This window comes from Parambassis ranga, chromosome 13 (assembly GCF_900634625.1).
Source record: "Parambassis ranga chromosome 13, fParRan2.1, whole genome shotgun sequence".
NCBI lineage: Eukaryota > Metazoa > Chordata > Actinopteri > Ambassidae > Parambassis > Parambassis ranga.
In genome coordinates, this window is record NC_041033.1 from 6676317 (window position 1) to 6701289 (window position 24973).

Here is a 24973-nt window from a genome sequence, read left to right on the forward strand (position 1 = left end):
ATGTGAATGCATGCACCCACATACAATTTATGCACACTGTAGGTTTATTGGTTGTTGAGAAGTTATGATAAGATTGTGCATATCACATATCTTATCATAAGGGTTCATACCACACAGAAGTGCGTGTGTATATGTGTAGGTATTGTAACCATGTACCGTAATATGTTCAGACTGCAACTTTATTCTTAAATCCACGATGATGCTGCATGGCCAAAAACAAAAAAGTAAAAAAATAAGAGAGAAAACACAGATAGTCCAGTAAAAAAGAAAACAAAATCTTTATTATTTTTTCTAGAACAGGCTGTTTTGGAAGGAGGTGTCAGGGAAATATTGGAGAGGTAAAAGCAGCTGAGGAATAGGGCGGAGTCAAATAGACCAGAGGCTGGGGCTAGAACCTGGATTTCTGCAGTTATGCCAGGGATCCCATTGGGTCCCAGGCAGGAAGTACAACGGGCTCCTGTTGCATCACCTCCAGGACATCAGGGGGGAGGAACTTCTTGTCTACCACCACCTCGTACACATACTCGGAGAACCAATCATCCGTCATGATCAGATAACCTGCAACAACAGACAGGAAGAAAACAAATTAGTTATCCGTGTAAGGAAAAGGGAGGGGTGGGGGGTATAAAGCTCTACTTACACATGTGCTGTTCAACTGTTTGGTTGTTTGGATAAAATACTTTTAGAGATTTGTGCAGTTTGTGTTCAACAACCACTATCTGCCTGATCAGTGGTTACGATTCTGACAATTTAGAGAAAGACTGTGGAAAAAGAAATCAGCTAGGCTCTAAAACTGCCCACACATTTATTAACGCACGCTTAAAGATCAGGCATGTAATAATGGCAGATTGCTGACTGGCAATTGGTAATCAGTGCACAGGTGAATTAAGATTATTATACAACATACAATACAACAGAACAATGCAAATGTAAGAGGCTGGCCTCAATAATAAAAGCATTAAATGTCTGCTGAAACAGAAAGTCAGAACAGACTCAAACGCCACACATTCTTTTTGATTTTAGAACACTTGTCATTAATCAAACTGACATTGGGAAAGAGTACAGAGGAAGAACCGATCAACAGAAAATGTTGCATGCATGATTTAATGGACTTTAAGAGCTCTTTATCACTAAACTCTATTGTTTTATCAGGCGGAAGGGTGGCAGACCATCGCCCCTGCTATCTGCTCTCTCAGCCTAAAGTGCAGTCTGTGTTCAACGGTGCTATCAGCTCTGCACGCCCACCCTTATAAAACCAAACAATGTCTGTCTGTGCTCATACAGGCCGATCTGGTGTGCTCATGAAAGTGTAACTTCAGCTTACATTGACTGAGGGGATGTTGGGATAACCTGATCTTTTCTGGATGAGAATGTAGACTCATACTGAAATGATTAATTAAAATGAAATATGTCTGTGTCCGCATAAATAATGATGACTAAAAGTGACGTGAACAGGCCCATATGGGAAGCATGACTGGAAACCAGATCTTCCTCTGAATTCATGCAATTTTACTCCCTCTTTTATTCCACAATAGCACCTTTCACTCCAACTATTTTCCCCTGCTCACATGTCCAGATTTGAGCAAACAAGAGCATCCCTCCCACTGTAGAGTTGACTTATCAAAGACGTCAGGATAACCGCAAGAACGTGCCACAGTTTAAAACAATGTATCAGGAATGCATGTGTGTTGTGTATCTGTGTGCTTCCAAGTACGCAAATCTTAGATGGCACGCTGCCTCGTTCTCACTGCGGTGTCCGCGTGTTGATGTGGGCTTCCTGGAACCCGCGTGTTGGGTGGCATGGTGTGTGTGAACGCTGGGCGTTATTTGTTTTTAGGGATAGGCTGACTGTCCTGTCGCAGACCAGATGGACGTGTAAGCTCAAGTAGGTGTGAAACAGTCATCTTGCTATTCAACTTAAGCTGTAATCCAGAACACAAGACATCACTGGCAAAAATAAACCATAGTTTTCATGTAAACTTTTTTTTTTTTTAATAATTTCCAAACTACACTTAAAGCTGTAGCAAGCAGGTAAATGTCTGTAAAAGACCATTTCATACTGGAGACACACTGTATTGGACACAATTTTGACCAACAATATATTCTAGGATAGTTTGATATTCTCCACTCACAAAAAAGTAGCCGTATGTGGAATAATTACACCACAAACCACAAATAATGGGTGAAAACATGGATAAAAAGCATAGGAATTGAATTACATGGACAGACATGACCCTCTGTCCCTGTCAAACTAATTCAGTGCTCACAAGAAGAAGTCAACCTCATGCGCATGATTCCAAGTAGAAAATAAAAACCTTAGAGCATGTTGCCAGACATTTGTAAAAGTATGAGTTGTGGAGTGAGCAGAGCCACAACAGCGGGTGTGTGAAGGCTTAAAGATGGTGGAAACGAAAAGTTAAAGCTCTCATGAGAGACGGCTTCAGAGTTAGGAAGAAAATTAAAAAGCCTAAAGGGAGAAGTTGAGTCTTTATAAACCTTATAAACACACTCCACTTTCTCACCGCTTGCCCTTTCCAACACTATTTTTCCAAAATCATCTCTCCACATACTCAACTTTGTTTTTATTTTTTTCTGACCATTTCCACCTATATTTCTCTTTCATCCCTCTCCTCTTTTCTGTCCTTTTCTCCACTTGTGCCTCTTTCCCCCCTCTCAGCTTTTGTCAAACAAACAAAGCCCCTGGATTCCCAAGTGAACTCCACTTCTCAAAAACTTTATTAATTTGGCTGCAGACAGGCTGGGGGCCACTGCCTTCCCCCATCGGCTGGTGTTTATGGAATAAGATATGCCTGAAACACATTTTATTTGACTGAGGGGTTTTCACATGTTTTCCCAACAGTCACTAAGGTTTGTGGGTTCAAGCAAATATTGTGAGTATGTGTGTGTCTGTGTGTATACCCGGTACTGTATGTGTTTGTTGCCAGATGATGCATGACTGACCTGAAATACTCTCCTATAATTTGCACTGGAATGTTGAGATAGAGAAGAGAGGGGTGGACGATGGATGGAGGGAAAAACAGCAGCAGTCTGTGGCAAATGGTGGAGTACCTGCAGCACTGGCATCCTTACTTAATGACAAACATGTATCCCTGTCATTTCACAATGTCTTTCTGGTGTTTTAGGGGAGATCTGACGTAGGTCTGTTGTGACTATGCCATTTCCAAAAGCAAAAAAAAAGTAACCAGAGGTTTAAATGTTCCTTGTCTTCACTGGCCAGTGTGTTACAGAACAGACCAAAATACATCTGACTGTAGAAACCTCTTGAATTAATGAATTCACAACCCTGACCAATAGCAGCTTTGATAACACTGATCAGAGCATTAACTTTTGATTTTTAGCTTTGCTGCTTTATCCATTCATTGTAATCATCTTCTCTACCCCGAAGTAAACAGCAACAAAAAAAGAGCAGTTGTTTGTGGACAGTTTGTAAGACACAAGTTGGTGGTAGAAATGCAACTTAGGAATAAACTGTGTGATCTGTGCCTACATTCTTGCCCTGTGGCACAACAGACCTCAACTATCTGGTCTCAGAGGCACAGAGTAAAAAGAAACAAATAGGAAAAAAACATTGAGATCCACTGTGCCTGTGTGTCTGTGAGTCTTTATAAAACAGGACACAGCCAATTACAACTTCATAAACCAGCAACACAGGGAACCTCAAAGCCTAATCCTCTTCTTAATTCAATAGATACAAACAGGAAGATCATAGTTTACAACCAAACCAGAGCACTTTGTGCAATACATCAATGCTTTCAAGACCACATCCACAAGAGCACAAGAGAAAACAATCATTTCAGAGGTTATCAGCCAAGAATCAGTGTCAGATCAGCAAAGTCTCATGTGTTACCTTTGTTCCCACGGTCATCGCCCCAGGAGTTTTCCACCCTCCACTTCTCAAAGCCCTCCTTCCCATCCTGAGTGAGAGAACAAGAGACAGATTTTGTGGAGATAAGAGTGAAAGTGAGAGATGAGAGGAAACGAAACTGTCCTGACAGCTGGGGTTACTTATAACAGGGGAAATTGACAGCACAGTGTTAAACTGTAATGGATTAAAGCAGTGTAAACACCAAGCAAGGCTTTGATGCAATAAACCCTGGAATTTGTGTTTGTATCTATGTTGGTCAGTTTGTATATGTGCTGTATGTATACAGGGGTTTTACAGTACAGTCACACACCTGTAGTGTGTGCTTGTGTGAGCGTACCTTGTCTGTGACAGCAGTGAGGATCATAGCGTGGGTCATGAGGGAGTCACCATATATCAGTCTTTCTGCCTTTGAAAGGTTCTTCACTGAAACTCCAAACACAAGCTCATGGTTGAACCTGCACACAAAAAGAAGCAGGGAGAAAGGGCAAAGTTTGGGTATTACTCTGGATAATAGTGGGTATTTTAATTCTGCAATCCTAAAATCTATTTTTGGTAGAGGTGTGATGACCAAAGCCAAAAGCAAAGCCTCCCCCATGTATGGGGTTTTGTTTTCCTTTTCATGTGCATCTTGGCGGCACAAATGAGGCAACATTAAACTTCAACCTCATTCCAATTATAATCTACTGCACAAGGAATGGTCTGTCAGTGAGATGAGCTTTAGCAGAGATGGTACCAGACTTCTGGCACCATGCAGGTTTGGATCAGTGGGCAAATTTAAGCCTGGCGCCAGCAAATCAGACGCAAATGCTGCTGCTACACCTGACAAAAAAAAGCTACATTTCCTGTGTGAAGAGACTGACACCTCATCAAAGGGCAGATGAGGTTTGCTCTGGTTATATCAAGATGCAACACAGGTGGGATACAACAGTAAGAGAAAGTGCCAAGTATGTTCCTACACAATGAAGTAATGTAGACACTGGATATATATGTGGTATACTCACACATTCATGTCATTAATGCCCAGCTTGCTGTGGAAATGTTTTCCGACATCACAACCAAACCACACCGCCTGAGAAAGGTGGAAACAGAAAAGACATCATTATAAAGTTATAATACGCAGCCACAGTACTTGTGTGTGTGTATACCCAGGATTGTTTGTTACAACCTACCTCTCCTTCCTTGATGGACTCAGCTGCAGCTTTTTTAAGCAGCTGGATGGGCTGGTTGTTGTACAGAGTGCTGCGACCTCCGACCATATTACCCAGGAACTCCACACTGTACAGCTTCCCATAAGGGTTCTGGGGTCGAGGGTCATTTACAAGGCAGATCTAAAAACACAGAGTTAACATATAAAATCAGAGATTTTACAGCTTTCCACTTTTAATGTGCAACTCAGGTTGTGTCACATACTTTGTCCTGAATGTTGTATAGGGGTTTAACGTGCTCCCTGTAGAACTCCTGGGGGGTTATAGGTCCCATGCGATGGAAGTTCTTATCCTTGTCCCTGTATTCCCAACAAATGGTTTCAGGAGGGCTGCCTAGACAAACACTGGCCACTCTAAACACCTGCACAGCACACAAACAAAAGTGCAATTAAACTTAAACACAATTATGTCTTTTAAGCAAAAGAATTGCATGTTTACTTTGTACTTTGCATTCACAGAAAGTAAAAAACATTTCTTCCATCTCTTTGTCTGTTCCCACATACCTCAATTTTTTTTCTATAGTTTTCCCTTCTACAGACTGACTCCTTCCCTTTGCAGTTTAATATCTCCCCACTTACACTGCACACCCTTTCCCCCTCTACCATGTGTGTCTTCCTGCAGCGCAGAAGTTCAGACTGAGTTCCTGTGGGCTAAATCGGGTTGTTTGGACTGGGCCGTCTGTCAATCTGGCCCTCCTAACTTCTGATATAGTTATATCTGGAATTTCCCCCTTTTTGCTTCCCACTTCTCCCATATTCTGTACTTCTCTCTCAGGACTCAGCACAGAAATTTCCTCTCAAATATGATTAAGAAGGAAACCAAGAAATTAAGATGCAGCGTGGACCATTGTTGCTGGCAGATAAAAGAAGTTGCACAATGCTGGGTACTACAATGCTCAGATTGATGCAGCTGTACTGTCACAGACAATCTTCCAATAGACCCTCACACAGAATTTCTTTTGAGTACTCCTGCTATCCAGAGAAATTCTGTTGACATTCTGTTGACTGAACATGACTGAAAAGGAGGATTATTTTTGGCCAGGCCTGGAGAAATGTAGCAGCCCTGGCAGCAGTGTCCCATGCCTAGTCACTATCCTTTCCCCCAGTGACATGTACACACATAAAAACGTGTAAATTCCAGCCTGACTTTCTCAAACAAACAACCCCTTTTTTCATTACTGACATGCGTAAAGTCACAAAAGTAGAGGCGGACACAAATATACACACACATGCTGAGTCAACAAAGGCATCTGTTCAGCCCCTCTCACCCCACCTCCAAACTACCTTGTTCCCAATTCAACTACTTTGTTTAGACTACCCTGTGGGCAAGACAGCATGCCAAGGTGTCCATCCCCTTGTCTGGTCTGTGTTTGCCCAGATGCCCTCGGTACCTTCACAACACATCTCCACCCTTTTTCTCTTCAATGTGACTTTTTGTCTTTTCCTTCCAAAATCAACTTTGCTCCTCCTGGTAACTCTAAACCTTTTCCATGCACTTTGTCTGTCAGATGCCCTGACTCACTGTAAGCGTCACCCATGATGCTTAGGTTAGCCTTGTGCCCACTCATCGCTCCTGGTAAGGCAAATAATGTAGGTGTGAGGGAGAAGGCTCAGCTGACAGAGAGAATTCAGACAGAGAATAAACAGCCAGTGACATCGGAGAAGGATCAATATTGAAACACCTGCTGTCTCAGTGACAGATATACATGAGTGACAGGGAAAGAAAGAGGGGAAAAAAAGGTGAGGGCGTGAATGAAAAAGGTAGCTGACAAAACACACACACTTGATAAACTGATTTGTCTTTCATTAGTTACATTTGCTAATCTTATCAAAATGTTCTGATTTGATGACATGTATCTACATTTAATATTCTCCAATTTTAATTCTCTAATTTAAACCCTCCTAAGTTTCAGTGATCTAAGCCTGAGCCGTGAATCATTTCCTTCTTTTATTAGCCAACAGAAACAAAAACCTTCAGGACTTGACTCATATTTAGATTCAAACTTCAACAGCCATGTCATTCATACCTTCATTTTCTAAACATCTGAACTGCTAACAGGTTTCAGGATGCAGATGTTGTGTCTGATTACAAGGAGTATGAGTTTGTTAACATGTGGCTCAGTAGTCACTAGTGAAGGTCTAAGTCAGGTCATTCTCAAATCTGTGACATAGAGAGTTTGCATGCCTTCCTATAAACATTGAGCTGACAGACTGCACGCTATGGGGGCTAACCACGTTTAATAGCATCTGCACTGCAGTGTTGACCAGCTGGCATCCCTCTGCAGGTTGTTTAACGTGTCTCAAACAAACACATCACCTGGCGTTCACAGTGAGGTATATTTGAAAGAGAGTTCAAGTTCTTATTGTTTTCTGTGAGCATGATTGATTTTGTGCTGTTAAAAAAAGAGCTTTCATTGTTGTATTTGAAGAACATTCTTGCAGGAGTTTGTAAAATAAATGTATTTTACTTTTTTATGAACAGTTAAAAGTTGAAAGCAGTTCTTATTTGATGGTAAACTGAGATAAAGCATGTGCCTCATTGCTACTCCGAGGTGCATTTATAACCATTGTCTAGAAGCTGGACTTGTAAGTGTAAGCAAATGACACCATGCAAACAGTTTGGATAAAAATGAGAGAGGTTTTGATTAAACTTCCGTGTTTTGTAAACATGCAACACATGTGGCCAATATTAAATTCTAACAACTGTGTAAAGAAATGTATGAAATCTGAATGGACAACTCAACACTGGTCATTGCTGAAGCCCCTAAAAATGACAACACAAACAGAGGAACCCACCCACATCGAACAACAAACCAAAAGGAGCCGACAGCCTGCAGCACAGAACCTCTGAGCAACAGCAAGGAGGTTCCTCTGTGTGTTGATGGTTGTCTCATAAATTAGACTTGTCTTAAGAATCACTCTCTGTGTGTTCGAAGCCGAGACCAGAGCCGCACATGGTGTTTCTGATTCCATGACGCAATGGAGCATGGAAAGACTACAGTCGTGGGGTGAGGGATACCATCTGTGTATGTTTCATGTGTGTGAAGTCCTGCATATGCAAACTTCACACACATAAAGAGTGTGTCTTTCTATGTGTGTGTATGTCTGCTGGTCGTTCCAAGTGATTGAAAAAGGCTTTGAAACTTATCCTCTTCCTCACCAATACAGAGTATGGATACTGTCACCCTAACAGCGTCTACAAAAACAAACTGTCATGGCGCTGCTCATTGTTCACCACAGGTGCAGGTTAAAGCGGGTAAATCTTTAAAGTTTGGGTTTGAGTGAATCTGACCGGTGTTAACAAGAAGAATAGATTCTTGACACGCAAAGTGATTCATTTAAATCAAGCGCACCCTGGGTACAGTAAGTGGAAGCAGAGACGCTGACCCTGGCTGCTGTCATGGGAGTGTGTGTGGGGGAAGGTGTGATGAAGACCAGGGCACAATCACAGCAGCCATGTAGGGTGAGTGGACTGCATCACTTCCACGCACTAAAGTAGGTCTGACACTGCACTTTGATCTTGGCAAACGCACGTGCATGCATAGATCTAAACGTATGTGAACATGCAGAGGAAACTAGTTTTCCCACTAGCAAGAGTCCAAGAAAACAAACCAAAGCCTACAAACACACAGGACGCTCATGTTGCACATTGTTCTGGATGTGAGGACATGCGTCTTATTGTCTGTGACATCAGTGGTTAATTTGGAAAACTAATCTATACAAACTGTGCTACAACAGTGATCCACACTGTAATGTAAATGCAGCACTTTAACAACAAGCTCTGGCTGCTTTGCACAATTTTGTGCAATTAGATGTTGCTGCAAACACACTGACACATTTTCAGTCATGAAGTTTGTCATAATTTCAATCATAGTTTACTGAAGTAATACTTCAAAAGTGCTGTGAAAGCAGAGGCACATCAAACTCCAGATTAGAGCAACCTGTCATTTGACAGCCACACAGCTTATAGTCAGGGTATCCAGTTCTTAGTACATCAGGCACATTAGATGCCTTAAAATAAAACGTAAAAAATTAATTTGATGGCATAAATGTCTGCTTGTGCAGTGGTTATGTACAAATGCACAGTTGCAATAACATAGTAATTAGTAATTTTAGAATTCATAATCAATCTTTTTTTAATATTTACTTATCAATATAAAAAAAAGATCAAGATCAAAATCATGTTATTTATTTGAAGGACACAGTAAATGCTAAATCTATTTGGCTCTTATTATGCTGATCATTCTTTTAACATGACCAAATCCTCCATCACCACTGGCCATGACAGAGCGGTGTTTCGCAAAACAAACCACTTCCAGGTGGTCAAACAAGCATGTCGACACACGCACACTGTTGTGCAGTACAGCGGGACCGCACTATACTGTTGCACAACATATGTTTGTGTATGTGTGTGAGTGTGGTGATGGCTGGGCATCCATGGAGGCACACTGAGATATGAGCGACTGTTTAAACAAACAATCAGCCAGCAGCGTAACACAACCAAACAGCTGACAACAAAGGCTGCTAAACCAGACCCCTGCACTGTGCGCAATTGTCTCAATGGGAGATTGATTGACTGGCCCCTCACACACAGGAAGCAGATTCACAACTACACAGCACAACGTGCCCTGTCTACAAAAGCACATACACACTGAAGGGCACATGACTGCATTTTACTAATGCACACACGCACGCAACACGTGTTACACTTGTTACGCAGTGTTTGTTTACATGTTCACCTTTCTGTTAGAGTGGATTGTGCTGTATTTTTGTTTTGGAGGCGTCTCTTCTCTTCCCAGCATCAAATGCTACAGTGTTCCATAAACAAGATCACTATCTTCAACTTAGTGAGATCTCAGGCAAATGTGCAGGTGCACGTGTATTTTAAATGTTTTACACCACAGTATTTTGTGACCCTCACATTTCAGATGTCTGTAAGTTGTTATATCCCACTCCAACACTGATGCTCCACTAATAATCAAATTATGTCATATGTAATAGATCCGCCAGGGGGGACTGATCTGTTTAATGAGAAAATTCATCCTTGAATACATTTTTAACATATGCCAAAAAATAAACTATTAATAATCTCATTTTGCTGAATGTCTTTAAAACTATGTGAAAGACTGATCACTGTATTCAATAAGTCAAACCTAAACACTAAATACATGTCACTTCAGACTTGACTTAGCTATGTTTTATTTGACAGCACCCTCTTCTGGCAAAAACTGTACAATGTTACAGAGTTAAAGATTTCCAGCCTGTCGTTAGTGTTCTGAACTGCAGTGCATACTGCACAGAAAATAAGAACTAGAGTCTCTCATTTCTTCTTTTTTAAACTTGGAATAAACCTGTTTGCATTCTCAGTCTTAACATCACAGTAGGTATGTTTTTGTTCCTCCAAAAACACAAACTTCCATTTCCAAGTTCCTCAAAACGTGTGTGGTGTTCTAGGACAGTTCCTGTTGTGGGAATGAGCAATGTGAACAGTAAGCAGTTCTTTTAGTCTCACCTCCTCAATCATGGTGTCCATTGCATCAGACAATTCAGCTTTAGTAGCATCACTGGCCACCATGTTCCTCAGTCTTAGGCAGTATTCCCTCAGCTGTGCGCCATCAGAGAAAAACAGCAGTCAGCAACAATTCATTGACAGTTTTGAACTCAAAGAAATGTGTAAATGTACCTTATGATTAAGGATGTCATTCATTCTCCGTGAGGCCTCTGAGCTATGCGACTCTGAAAAGCATTTCTTTGGAATGACGCCATACTTTTCTGCATCAAGACAGGAAAAAGAGTCATTTTACACACAGAAAAATACATTTTGCACCAATATAATTATATAGAGTCGCAGGTTATTCAATCACTCTAGAACTAACCAATGAGGTTGACCAACATGTCCCACTGTCCTCCATCATTGGTTGGATTGGAGAGAAGGAACTGGACAAGACGTCCGTCCACTGGCTCCTTCCTCTGTGCAGTCTCCACATAGGCCTGGAGAAAGTAGTAGCAACGCTCAATCTGTGGAAAAGAAAACAAGCACAACAGAAAAATACATTAGGTAAATAGACAAACTTAAATGTTATACCACATGATGCAGTAAGAATTGTACATGTATGATTTAAAATGGGCAGCAGTGGCTCAGTGGTATAGCAGGGTTGTCCAATAACCTTGGGCAAGGCACTTTACCCGCATAGCCTCCAGTGTACTCACTGGTGTATGGCGCTCTTTGCTGGGCTGCCTTAAGCAATTTCCCCATTGTGGGACTAATACGGGTTTCTTAATTTAATTTAATTTAAAATTTAAAAGCAAAAACATCAATTTTATACCTAGAAATCAAAGAACACTAATAAAGTGACAGTCTGAGACCTGAGATTACCTGGCAGACTCAACATTTGATTTCTACTTGCTGCAAAAAACTGATGTAATATAGGAACCAGTTTTGACCAGTGGTGGTCTCTATGCCTGGCACCAGTTAGAAAGAAAAAAAAAGCTGTCAAGATGGAGCCTCCACAAGGCTTGAGAGAAAGAGTCAGGGAGCGATAAAAACATTTAGGGTGGTGTCAATGTGGCGTCAGCCTTGGAAGAGCTCTGACCACAACGCACAAAAGAGGGTTTTAGGTGGACAATGAGGGTATAGTACAGCAACAACAATAACCTATGCACAGGTGTACACACACAGTGCAAAATAACAAAAACATCCATTTACCAGAATGTTTCAAAACTAAAAAAAAAAAAAGTTACCGTAAAAGCATAAAAAACTCAATTATAAAGAATTTTAATATAGATTGAAAATTAGTGTGGCGATTTCCTACCTTGTCCCAGAAAAAGAGATAGGACTGACTAAACTCAAACTCCTCTATGTTAAACTTCTTCATGAAAGGAAGTCGCAAGACGTTGAGGCACGAGAAGATCCAACACCTCCCTAGTGTGAAAAAAAGAAAGAGTTTGAGAAACCTAACGAAAGGATATTGCAGCAAAGGTGGTGTTTTTGCTCACAAACACAGGGATCTTTACAAACAAATTTGCAATGCTAACCTTCAAGGGACTTCAAGGTTCATTAATAGGGCTGTGCCTGACCAGGACCTTTAAAACTGAATCTGATTAGTTGGTTTATTAATCACTAGTGTAGTCCTGGCAACAGGCCAAACAAATGCATATGGATGTGGGAGTGGGATGCTGAGTGGGATAGACTCAGCATCTCACTGCAGGCTGAAATTACTAGACATCAAAGACAGTGTGAGGGGGAGGATAAATACAGCCATCAGTTTTTTTTCCAATGTAGATGGCAGGAGTTGTCTTCAATATTGTTAAAGTGCACCCATCAATCTCTAGATTTCTTTTACATGCGTCTATTTTTGAGACAACCTTTTGTTTTCCACCAACACATTCCTGATGTGCCGTTGTGTGGCACCAAAACCAGCCAACCAAAAGCAAAGAAACAACCCCCTGAACAATTCTCATGTGTCTAATGAACAGTTTACTACAGGATACAAAACAAGTTCTTGCCATATTAATGACAACAATGTCAATGTAAGCTATATTTAGCATTTGTAACATTTGTAACACGTAAAGAAACAAAATGTGGCTTCACACTCTGATATTAGCTGATATCGCTGGATTGTGGTGATCTGCCACAAAAGACAGCTGTGTGCTTGTGTTAAATGTGAGATCATGTGTACCTACTGTAGGCAAGATATACCGGTAGTTCATGAAAGAGTTTCAGAAATAACTTACTAGTGTGCACTGAATAATGTATAATGTTGCTCTGGGTCTGATATATCTGTACTGTATGGTGTATTGATGAATGTAGCTGTACTCCATTATATCCTACCTGAGTTTTTTTGATTAGTGATGGGCTTGCCCTCTGTGGGGATAGAGTGCTGGAAGATGTGCACAGTATCCTGGACAGTCTGCCGGTGCAGACAAACCTCCAACGGGTCGATGCAGGTTGACACATTCTGAGCCAACAAGTAACGTGGCTCGGACCGCAGACGCTTAACAAAGCTGCTTACCTTCTCGTGACTCAAACCTGCAGAAACAAAAAGAAGAACAAAGAGTGGATGCGGGAATGAATGCTTAAAGGTTAACTTATTGTGGGAAGTCTTTCAGGACTAGACAGTCAGACAGATGTCTGTACTGAAATGGAGGAATTTCCTACTGTCCCATTTCCTACTACGCATCTGTGCACTTTAGGCATGCATACTTCCCAGTTAAGATTTGGCTTACGAGCACTCACATGCTCAGATGTCACAATAATGCCTGGAAAATACCTGATCAATAGTCATAAACTAACAGCACACCCTTTATTGAATACTACAACTGTCTGGAGCTTCCCTTTTTCCACCACCCATACAGAGCTCATAGTGGATGATAGCCTGTTAAGGATATTGAACACAATTATGATTAGTGCACTGAAATTATGAAGAACATAGTTGGAACATAGCAGGACAAAAATCGAATTGCTATTAGTTCTATAAGTGGCCTGAGAGCACTGATCGGTGCTGGCTGCTATCGCTCATCTGGCTCCCTCTGTGCAAGGAACACACTGGCAAGACTGTCGATCCTGCTGGATAGGGGGAAGGAGATGTGCACACACATTCTGACAGAATCAAACTGGCACCGGTGTGCTGTTTGTAATTCCGTCAAATAATAGTGCAGAGCAATTAAACATTGAGAGGGACATTGCCTAGTCATGCATGTTGCCTAGAGTTCGACCCCTCTCTGTGGCTCTCTCTCTCAGCAGCATTCTGTTTTTTTCCATCCACACAAAGCTGAAATGCACCGACGGCTGCAGATTAGGACAGTGTCAAACTTTGTTAAATGTCATGCTCATGGTATCAGAAAAAAAGCAGAAAAAAGCCTGAGGCAGGAGAGTATTTTGAGAGCAAGCTTGCATGGGGGGGGTCCTATGTCAATGTTACACTGATTTCCTTATGGCTCAACAGCTGAATGTTTTGACACTGATGAGTATAGATAGAATATGAAGGAGAACTGACAAAGGTTCAATCTGTAACAAAGTAATGGCTGCCAGCTTTTAACTGACACCAGACTACTAAAACAACATGCTGTGATTGTGGTGCACAAAGGTTTCTCTCTGTGTAAAGCGTTCCTATACTTTAACTAACGTAATTACAAATAAATGAATAAAAATGACCTCTCTAATCTTAATCTTCTGACCTTTGGACTGTGATTTTATCAACTGCAGTGGCTGTCTTACCAAGCCTCTACTTTTAGGCCTCATTCCAGCTGTTGCTCAGCTCTTTGCTTGTGGAGCAGAGATGATTAAAATAAAGTTTAATTCCAGTTGTAAACCCAACAATGTGTAAATTTGCAAGTCATCCTGAATGCCTGTGCTTGGCCCCTCCATAGAAAACCACAGTGACGTCTGCTCCCACCATTCATGTACTCACTTGTTGAATAATAGCCTGAACACCTAACTAAACTGAGCCTTTATTTAGGCTCGGCCTTTACTATAGCTCCATATGAAACATGAGGCATACACGAGTTCCACCCAGCTGATTTGACCGGCTGAAAGTAAACACAGTTTTTAAATACAGTCCAAGAGTTATGGAACGTGAAGTAAATTGTTCTCTCCCGGGTAAAAAGATGTGGTCTCTGGCGAGAACCTCTTTTAAAATGAATGTTCACCACTTTAAAGAGTTTGACAGGTTCTGGCATTGTTAGTCTGTGCTGGTCTAGCTAGCTACACTGGCTAACATTTTCAGTTCCTGTTGCTGGCAACCTTTCTAAACTAACAGGTTATGATATGTTAGCTTCCTGTAAGTTCGGGTTGTGCGTTGAAACCACGCCGTCAATCTGTCGGTATGAACTGTCAGCCTAGCTGAAAAAACGACGGCAGAGTCATGCTAGCAGGCTGTCATGCTAACGCAATGAATGCTAACTTAGCCTGTTAGCTCCCTCAGCTGTCATCCTCTTGCTGCCAAATACAAACTCAACGCCCAACGTGCCGGAAACACAAAACACTATGGCTGAAAGTGGAAAGAGTGCCTCTTAACCTACCAGTTTCCATGTTCCCGAGGAGTTTGAGGAGCGTTGTCTGTTGCCCTGAAAAGTCACTGGCTCTTTGTTTATCTCATTCACCCGACCCGGTCTGTGTGATCACAGGGTGCGCTCGTTTGTAGTCTCCCGGTCTGTCTTTGACGTGGCGGGCAGGGCGAAGTTTGCGGGGATTGTGGGGGAGAGACCCGCATTCACCGATGAACTCAGGAGGTGATGAGCCCACTGAAAGGAAGCTGTGTCACAGCACGGTTAGTTTATTTCGATGATTACTGCGCTCTACAGAAACCTTTATTTAACGTTATTGTTTCTTTGTACAGCTCCAACAAATATTTCCCAGTAAGAGTATAAAAATATGTTTTCTATATCAGAACAAACCATACTGCATAAAATTAAACAAGATATTCAATTCTCCCTGTTATTAATATGAATACAAGGCTGTTTGTCCATATTTCCGCACCTCAGTGACGTTAAGCCAAGAAGCACAATTAAACAAGCGCTCCTAACCGCAAAACTGACTGAATAATTGCGCACGAAACGTCCGGTTTTCAAAATAAAACCACATTTTACCATGTCTGAATAAAAGAAAGACAAACTTCTAATAATGAATCAACAATTTGATTTGACTTCTTATAATAATAATAATAATAATAATAATAATAATAATAATAATAATAATAATAATAATAATAATAATAATAATACTTATTATACATGTGTTATTCAGACTCCCAGCACTGGCTTGATTTTTTTCGTTGCTCCAAAAGCAGCTGAAACTTTAATTCTTTGTTTAAAAATGTGAGGTTGTGAGTAACCTGTGTTGCAGTGGCCTGATCAACATCCATCTACAAAGAAGAGAATAGATAGGCATGCCTACTTCTTTTTTCATAGGCTGCATTATACTTCATTTAAACTGGCCTGTTTGCTGTGAATATATGATTTCCACTTTACCAGAGGGGAACATTTATTTTTAATTTTAGTTTGCAAATGAATAAATGCAAATTGCATTTATTCACACAAACCTGCTAATTGTGTTTTATTTTTGGTTAAGCCATGAAACATAGAGTAAATAAACTCAGTCCTATGTATACAATTTCTAGGTTATCCAATAATATTTGGCACGGTGCATTTCACGGTGCCTTGATTTACAAAAATTGTACACATTTTTGTGTAATATTTACATTCAGAGATTTACTTGTAAGATATTATTATTATTATTATTTGCTGTTTTTTTATTTCAGTTAAAAAATCAGCTCCATCTTCCAACACTGCTTTCCTGGAAAATCTATATTTCTGCTCATAGTTCCTGTACTTTGTGTATTAGCTCCTCTCTCTCTCTCGCTCTCTCTCTTAGAGGGGGTGGATTAATGAGTCACTTCCTTCCTTTACTTCCAGCTGAACATGGGCAGCAGCAGGATAAGGAATGCCAGCTAAATTACAGACAAAGGGAAAAGAAAGTGAGAACAAGAGCGTGTTAATGGACTCCCTAAGACTGACAACACCTCGAACAGAAACCCACTTCCAGCAACTCTTAGCAAGCCATAACAAGTAGATGATATCTGTATACGGAAGTAAAACTTTTGATCCTTGATTAAAACAGCACTGTTGCAGGCATGTATAACTATCTTCTTTCTGCTATGACCTGTTTCGGCATCATTTATACAGGTAAGTAACATGCAATATTTCTTGAATTACTAATTAAAAAAAACTTATACTCGTATGTGTTTGCTTGTAGTTAAATTGTGACATAGTGGTTTTTCTGAAATCTGGTCACTTTAAACCCATTTGACTCCTATTTTGGTTCGTTTTGTTGTATAAATAAACGTTATATGGTCACATTCAAAGTCCTATTTCATCTCTATGTATACAGTTCGTTTACTATTGTAGCATTATGAGTTAAATGACACTTTCTTTTTTCAGGTCTCTGTCTTGAGCAATGCCACAAAGGTGTTTTTGCAAGACGTGATACATTTTATGTGCCAGTAGGGGGCAGTCTGTCTCTGTCCTGTGTGGTCCAACACTGTGGAGACACCTGGACCGGCACCTGGGTGTGGACGAATTCAAGTGAAAGCCCCAATGCAGTTAAGGAAACTGTGAGGTGGCGCATGATCAATGTAACAGTCTCAGGAAATGAAACCAAACTAGTTCTAAAAATCGAGGGAGTCCAAAAATTAGATGAAGGTGCTTTTCGATGCAGTGCTACATGGGGTGAAGGCTTCACTGACATGGGACATTGGATGTACATTAACGTAACTGCAGGTAGGCATATGTGTGTTGTAGTGATGTACAGCAGTGTGCATGTAAACAACTGTTTAGCCATGTTTTTCTTCTGTGTTTCCCCCTCTGTCGGACAGCTGTCCCCCTGCAGAGACAAGTCTTACACAGGGTTTTGGTCTGTGCTGGTGCTTGTCTTTGTCTTCCCATTATTCTGGGACTGGCTCGCTGTCTAAGCTCAAAGGCCAAACCTCAGCCGCTTCCTAGGAAACACATCCCATGTACAGCTTCATACAGAAACCCACCTCAATCAGCTCCACAGCCTCCACCACGGCGCCCACAGAAACGCAATACTTCCTCTCACAAAGGTACCCTTCTTTTTACTGAAGCTGAAAGAGGTTCACACAGTGTTGTGGTTATTTTCACTATATTGTCTGCTTTTTTTTTTTTATTTTGCAGCTCCTCTCAGACCCCAGCAGAACACTGAGGTGGGTAAATCTTGGGATAAGATATATGCAGACCATGACACTTACTAACACTATTTCCATCACAATGCTACAGGTGGTGTACGCAGACATTTCCCAAGCTGCACTGAGGGGAGAGGGTGCCACGAGGCAGCCTGCACCGTCCACTGTCTACTCATCTGTCAAATTTTCCTGACTGCAAATTAAAGAGATACGTTACTGTCTGACATGAGACACACTGTAGACCTTCAGGCAGAATATACACAGGGATGCAGCAGAGTAATTATTTATCCTTGTCTTGGGTTCTTATTGTTTTCAGCATAAGCACATAATAAAGCAATATGGTAACACTACTTTGAAATGTGACCACAGACAAGCAACAGTCTAATGCTGCAATCTGTAAAACGTTTACTAAAAAAAACTTGTCAAAAGACAGACGACACACAAGTGACACAAAATACAACATTTTATTTTAGAATAAATTCTCAATGGCACATTACATAACCAAATATACATATACATGTTTAGACATCTTTTAAATTAATATATTTCCTTTAATAATTTTACTTTATTAATTAGCGTACTCTGCAGTGACATTTGTACATGACATCAATGCAAAAGAAGTTATCATTTAATAAATTAAGCATATTAACAGAGAAAAGGCTGCAGGGCGTTTTATGCAATACCTGCTACAAACTAAATGACATCTGAACATCCTGCTTCTTTCCAAAAAAAGGGTTTCTGTGCCTTCAGTTAAAGGTCAGAACCCGACCTAGACATTGGTCTACTGATAGGTGCTGAAAGCAGATATACAGTTATTGGCATATATGTCCAATCTGTGCCAGCAGAGTGCATTTTTTTACCATTATCTGCAGCACGTGTAGCACCATAGGCGTCACAGGTGAGCAGATTTGAGCAGTGTCTTGACTGTAAGTTGCCAACTAGCTTGGAAAACACATTTTAATAAGCTAGTTATAACCCAGATAACTATCACGTTTCTTACGTTTATCATATCTGTTAACGAGGTAGCTAGCCAGCTCATTTGACAGCAAGGGTATTCAATATGTATTCTATACTGGGTAAAATATGGATGTTGCAATTTTATTTTTAATTCCCTCAAATTAGTATCAGTATGGACCCTAAATATCTGAGAATAGCATTACTTGTACATACATCTTTCTCTGAAAGATTCTTTTTAGGTAACCTTCTGGTGAGTCACTTAAATTACGGATGATATTAGATGTAAATTTGTGTTGACTGAGCCTTTAAACCTTTACACACTATTAAGCCATCTATCAAGGGTCAGGAATGGTTCCCTACACATCGAGATTACAAAGACAATCTTCCAAAAAGCTTAGCTGTTTGGTCACACTTAGAAACACATCTATGTCTTTAAACAGTTTTTTTGATTGACTCCAGTTTGTGATAGAGCTCCCAGCATATGTGTTATATTGTAGTTGAGGATTTGAGCAGACCTATGGCCCTGTTGTGCTTGTGAGCAACTGGCTTTGTACTATAAAATACAAAATGAAAAAAAGCTTGATCACATTCAAAGTGTTTTTTTTTTGCCAAAGGTGGTTCAAAGGTTCATTATAACCTGAAGTATCTTTTTCAAGTTCTCTTTATAAGCTCACATCCTGGGACTTTTTTAACCCCAGAGACTTCCCTGGTCAAATAAACCACCAAGCACAATACATCGAGCTAGCAAGCTTGAATGAGAGGTATCAGAAGGTGAAATGTTTTCAGTAAGTGCAACATCTATTTTCAGCAAAATGTGGGTGTTGATCGGCTACCCACATCTGTGCTGTAACCAGATCTCGGAGATTCTCATCCTCTCACATAGTGAGAGACAAACAGAGAGACAGACAGAGAGAGAGAGAGTGAGAGAGAGAGGAAGAACACAACAGTGGAGAAAAGGGATTTTGATAGATTGTAAGGCGCTGCTTTGGCTAAAATAAGCTTGTGGCAAAATGTGTTGGCAGTGTCTCCTACTGTGCCCGATGTGAGCGCATTTCCACTAACCAAGCACTCGAGTTCAAGGCTTTGAGCTTACTCTTACAGATACAGAAATGCTGCTGTCGGAGGAGACGTGTTTATAGTGCAGCAGACACAATGCAGCAGCTAGCAAGGTTACAAAAGCATCTCCAAAATCAAAGAGGTTCCCTAAAAAATCAGTTACATATGAGTCCAGATCCTACAGTGGAGAGTATAGACTCCCAGTGTGGCCACCTCTGAGGCTTTGCTACTGTACATTAAGTTTCTGTGCATGTGTGTGTGTGTGTGTCTGCGTACTCTTTTTTTAGGCAAAAAAAGGAACTGTTACCAGACGTACCGTTCAAGGGCAAAGGCAAAAGGCAACATCCTGCTGTCTGACAATTCTTTCCACTGTGCACTAAACAGTCGACTACATCATGGTGTCTGTCTATTAAACAAAATGCTTGAGAAAAAGCTGAGGCCGAGCTGAGCTCCGCCTGCACTCACAGTATTACAGCCATGCCTTCATGTGACGTGAACAATTAACAACTGAGTATCGACTAACACTCACAGTATTGTCAGTTGGTTTATAGTGTGTGGGGTGCAGTTGGTAACGCTCTCAGATTATCCTTGGCTTGGGAAGTGGTTCTACAGTGAGTTTGTGGTTGTTGTTGTGTTTTTTTTTCTTGCTTTGCAGCTCATGTTGTCCATTGTTGTGCAAGTTTTTCCATTCCACAAATCTACTCAGACTGAAAGAGAAAGAGAGAGAGTCCCATTAGAGGAGAGTTTTCACTCACAGCATGCATCTTTCAGTTTGGGCCTATTACCCAACACCAGCTGGGCTGTTTCAGTGACATTACAGGGATCCAGAGATAATGAGATGTCCTTAAGATGGACAGAGTGTATCAAAAACACACATTTTGGCCGTACTCCCAGCATGTTGGAGAGATTCTATTAATTCAAATTTCAGGAGTTTCTGACGTAAAGAAAATGAAAACTTACAGTTGTGGATGAGTGGCTCATTTTATCAAAGCGGAACTTCAAGTTTGACCTCGGTGACGTCTTATTTTTCCCATCTGTGGAGGAAGGAAAGAACAGATGGAAAGAAGTCACTGGAAAACAAGCACAGGCAACAACGGTTATTGCCTTGAAGGGAACAGTAATCTGAATCCTCCAGTTTTACCTGTTGGACTGCGGCACATTATGACAGGGGTGGTGGATCCCTGACTGTCGACACTGAGAGCAGGGCTAAAGGCAGAGGAAGAAGCCACAGATGGATGTCCGGTCTGTGGGCAGAAAGTTAATAAGGAGGAAGGTGTTTAAAGAGGCTCAGTGACACAAATAAAATGTATTTTGCTGAAGGTGACTTTCTGTCAGCAAAGAGGAAGTCACTGAGCATTCAGCAGGAAGCAGACTACCTCAATGCAAAGGAGACCTAATGTCCTTAACCATTTTTGATCATACATCAAATCCCTACTCTCACAATTCAGCCTTCACTTTGACAGAAGTATAAACACATGACAAGTCTCTAGAGTTTCTAATGGTGTTCTTTTTTTGTACTCACTGTCTCCAGTTCTTCCAGAGCTTCTGTTTCTCCTGTGGTGCTGCTGAAGCTGCTGGTGCTGGATGAAGAACGAGAGATATTGGGCCTACCGCTGCTGCACTCCTTCAGCTTGATAAATGGTCTGAGGAGGAAGACAGAGGCAGGACGAAGTTAAGAAGATGAATCTGCCTCACACATTAACTTTAACGGCACTACTTTAATAAAGTGAAAGTGCCTCTCTTTGTTGGGGCAGATCTCAGGTGAGCTGGGATTGGACGATGTCTCTGACTTCACTTCTTGGGACAGGGGCCAGATCTCTGGAGTTTTTTGGTCACTGTGAATAAAAACATTGAAACTAGTCGACTGTATACAAGAAGCAAAACAAATGCAATGTTGGAGTCAGTGAACAGGAAATGCTCCAACCTTCGTGTGTGTTTATCTGATGGGATTTCTGTGCTGGAGTGGAGACGGGGGAAGAGGCCTGAGCGTCGCTTCACTGGACTTTTCAGAGGAGACTTAGCAGACAGGCCAGGAGGCTACCGATCACACATCAGAGATTTATTTTGGAAGTGCTTTAAAAACAACTAAACAGACTATGTCTCATTGAAAAATGGAGTGTGGGTGCCTGCTTTGCACTCCCTCTATACCTTACCCACATGACATGTTTTACTCACAGTGAATGTGCTCTTTGTGCATTCGCTGGTGCTTTGTGGAAGTCCACCACCGCTGAGGCTGGCTGGGACTCCACCTCCTACCCCAGGGCTCCTGTGACGGTGAGACCCAACCATGGTCTCCATAGAATGGCTCCTGACACGCATAGCTCTCTGGAAGAGGAGAAGGAACCCACGGAGGGAAGTAAAAGAGAGAAGAGAAGGAGAAAGGAGAAGATTTATCAATTCTCATCAAAGATGTTCCTGCAGAATGTAACCACTAGAGGGAGCAATCCTCCAGAAAGAAGCTAAGTCAGTTGGAGTGATTAGAGTACAAGCTTTTATATTCATTAATGTTTGGTTCATTGATAATAAGAGTCACAATAACCTGTGAGAAATGATATAATACTGTAATATTCAAATCAAATGCATGTTTCTTTTTCTATGGAATTTTTAGAAAGCATGAAAACAAACAACATCATACAACATTATCTTTATTATTTCTCTCTTGCATTTACAGTAATTCAGATAAGTAAAACATAGCAACTGAGATGATAACAATGAGAACAGCGCCCCCTGGGACTGACTGCAGAAAGTTCAAAGTAGCTGTCCACAATGCCTGAGAAGTGAGAATTTTCATAATCAGTCACACACACATCTTATCATCTCACAAGCATACAGACGGAAATGAACACCCTAACACTTCCATTAACACCAATCAGCCTTTAGTTGTGACAACATAGTGTGGAGGGACAAAACAAGCATGGCGACCAGTGGAAGCAAAGGAAGGAAAAGTATCACATATGACAGTGTTTGGCATTTATGTTCACATGAATTCACATGCCTACACACCCACACATATGCTAAGCATAAGGTTAAAAATCTTTGAGTGCTGGAAAAAAACAATATCAGCTGCTATAACAATGGTTTAGCACCTTAACTCATCTTGCAGACCTGTGACATTTACCTGACTTACACTGGAAAAAACTCATACTCTCCGCTGTGATGATGGTGATTAAATAAATGTCACAGAGCTGAGAAAAAGATAGGCATGATGTACTTTTGACCAGGTGCAAATTTACCTTGAAGGACTCCAAGAGACCCCCATGTCCCCCATTCTCCAGCTTGTCCTCCTCTCCCACCTGGCCCAGACCCAGCGTGGCCTGACTCTGTCTGTGCAGCTCGTCGTGGAGATTGTCAAGCAGCGCTGCTCGTGTTCGTCCCTGAATCGGTACAAACACACACGTGCAACAAACCCATGTCAGAAAACATCAGGCAGGTGAGTATGGACAAAACTGGATAGTGATTGAGGGCATGCTGTGGTGTTTAACTGTGGCTGCGTGAGCGTGTGTCACCTCTAGTTTGGCAAATTTGTCAGATTTGTAGCAGGCGTTTTCAGCATTGATCAGCTTTGTCAGCAAAAAGTCTCGAAACTCAGGACCCTGAAGAGAGAGAGAGACAGAGAGAGTAGGATGATGAGCAATAAGAGTAGGTGGGGGCCTGCAATGAGGAAAGGAAAAGGTGACCTTTATCAGCTCCATACAGATTAGAGTGTTGCAGAACTCTGTGTTTGATCACAAGTATATACCTCACCGATTTAAATTCTCATCAGCCTCAAATCCTCTTTTTGTCCTTCTGCAAATCATGTCCCAATCTTGAGAACTGAATCTTGAAGCCTGCTGAAGTCTTTCCCATTTTTGTTAACTCACACTGCAGTAAAGAGACTAACTGTTTTGTGAGTAGTGTAGTAATAAATGTACGGTAATACCTGGAAGCAGTTGCTTGGCAACCAACAAAGATTGCAGGAAGTTCCTGGGAAAAGGTTTACCTTTCACAGAGCCAGGATTGTTGTAAACAGTTTGCAGTCTGCGGTGCTAAGCTAAGCGACATAGTTACTGGAGTATTTAGTTCTTTGGTTTTATCCAAATTCAAATGCCTGTTTAAAGCTACATCTAGGATGGGACATCTTAGGTGTGAAGTCAGCAGGTCAAATATTTGATACACTAATATTGTGTCTCTCAGACATATCAACTCTGCACCACACCTTCTTGAAGACTGCTGGGTTTGGGAGAGGGGGTCCAAAGGAGGGCACATCTTCCCTCGCTGTAACAGACACCTGTTGACGTAAACAAATCACATATGATTAGACTCCATTTCATGAAAGCTCAGGTTTCAAGCTAAGAAACACAGTTGTGTTACCGGGCTGTTCGACTCTCACAGACCTGTTGTCATTGCAGGGAATCTAAAAGAGAACTAAAATCAGTTCAGCACAGGGTTCTGGTTTGTACCTTGTATGTGGTGTGCTCTGTGCAGGGGTTCTCTGCCTGCACCAGCACGTAACTGTGCAGGAAGTTGGAGGCAATCATGTCTGGAACGAACGGTGTGGCCTCTTCCTGGAAGACTGCTGCCACAATGTCATTTCCTATGTGCCTTTTCCTCTGGAGCTGAGGAGAAAATATTTATTAACTTGTTGTCAGAGATGAGGTCAGAGAACAATTTTAAAATGGCAGGAAGGCTTTACTTGTTCTTAGGTGGAGTTTAGAGGCTTTACATCAAATATCCTTCATTTGATTAACATTTAGCTTACATAAGTGGAGTCAGGTTTTTCATTAGACATTGTCAATAATCAGATTTAGCTATTATAACATTAATATTTTTGAGCGTAAGCATCTTTACTTGGCAGCTAAATCCATTGTGCGATCAGTGTAACAGTAATAAAGCCTGGCACCTGCTGAACGTCGCCTTCAGTGAAGGGAAGTTTAGTTGACACATGGAACATGATCTCTCTCTGTCTGAAGACAGTGTAGATGGACTCAGTCCCCGTCTGTCCATGGGAAACGTCCAGCCCTCCACGGAACCTGTCACATAATCAAAGCATGTGTTCTCTCCGTGGTGTCCAGCGGTAACATTTTATATTCTCTATTTTTGTTCTGCTTTTAACTGCCATTTATAGTAGTGGAAGTGAAACAGTATTCAAAAGGCGTGCCAGACACAAAACATAGTATCTGCAGCCCGGAGCTC

The 24973-nt window shown here is 41.3% G+C and overlaps 3 protein-coding genes across 11 annotated transcripts in view; 1 reads left to right on the forward strand and 2 right to left on the reverse strand.

Moving 5' to 3' along the window:
• Window positions 1-254: 254 nt before the first annotated feature.
• blmh (bleomycin hydrolase) lies at window positions 255-15324 on the reverse strand. The gene is made up of 12 exons (XM_028420044.1): window positions 15111-15324; window positions 12922-13119; window positions 11903-12012; window positions 10967-11108; window positions 10774-10862; window positions 10603-10695; window positions 5297-5452; window positions 5056-5214; window positions 4888-4955; window positions 4224-4341; window positions 3869-3935; window positions 255-558 (listed from the first exon to the last, which is right to left on the reverse strand). Exons 1-12 carry the CDS (start codon window positions 15118-15120, stop codon window positions 410-412), a joined length of 1359 nt encoding a protein of 452 aa, XP_028275845.1. The 5' UTR covers window positions 15121-15324; the 3' UTR covers window positions 255-409.
• Window positions 15325-16507: 1183 nt separating this feature from the next.
• LOC114445089 (uncharacterized) lies at window positions 16508-18294 on the forward strand. Its single transcript, XM_028420045.1, has 5 exons — window positions 16508-16772; window positions 17028-17366; window positions 17462-17689; window positions 17781-17809; window positions 17883-18294. The coding sequence occupies exons 1-5, from the start codon at window positions 16721-16723 to the stop codon at window positions 17979-17981; spliced, it is 747 nt and encodes a 248-aa protein (XP_028275846.1). The 5' UTR covers window positions 16508-16720; the 3' UTR covers window positions 17982-18294.
• Window positions 18295-18457: 163 nt separating this feature from the next.
• The window catches only part of rap1gap2a (RAP1 GTPase activating protein 2a), a 58858-nt gene continuing 52342 nt past the window's right edge, over window positions 18458-24973 (reverse strand). For all 9 annotated transcript variants that reach the window (XM_028420037.1, XM_028420035.1, XM_028420036.1 and 6 more), the window contains 12 exons: window positions 24681-24810; window positions 24241-24396; window positions 23997-24068; window positions 23308-23394; window positions 23035-23175; window positions 21977-22126; window positions 21726-21838; window positions 21538-21636; window positions 21324-21444; window positions 20943-21045; window positions 20762-20835; window positions 18458-20508 (listed from right to left, as the gene is read on the reverse strand). In XM_028420037.1, coding sequence (XP_028275838.1) covers window positions 20500-20508; window positions 20762-20835; window positions 20943-21045; window positions 21324-21444; window positions 21538-21636; window positions 21726-21838; window positions 21977-22126; window positions 23035-23175; window positions 23308-23394; window positions 23997-24068; window positions 24241-24396; window positions 24681-24810 — 1255 coding nt within the window. In that variant the 3' untranslated portion in view covers window positions 18458-20499. The remainder of the gene's footprint in view (window positions 20509-20761; window positions 20836-20942; window positions 21046-21323; window positions 21445-21537; window positions 21637-21725; window positions 21839-21976; window positions 22127-23034; window positions 23176-23307; window positions 23395-23996; window positions 24069-24240; window positions 24397-24680; window positions 24811-24973) is intronic.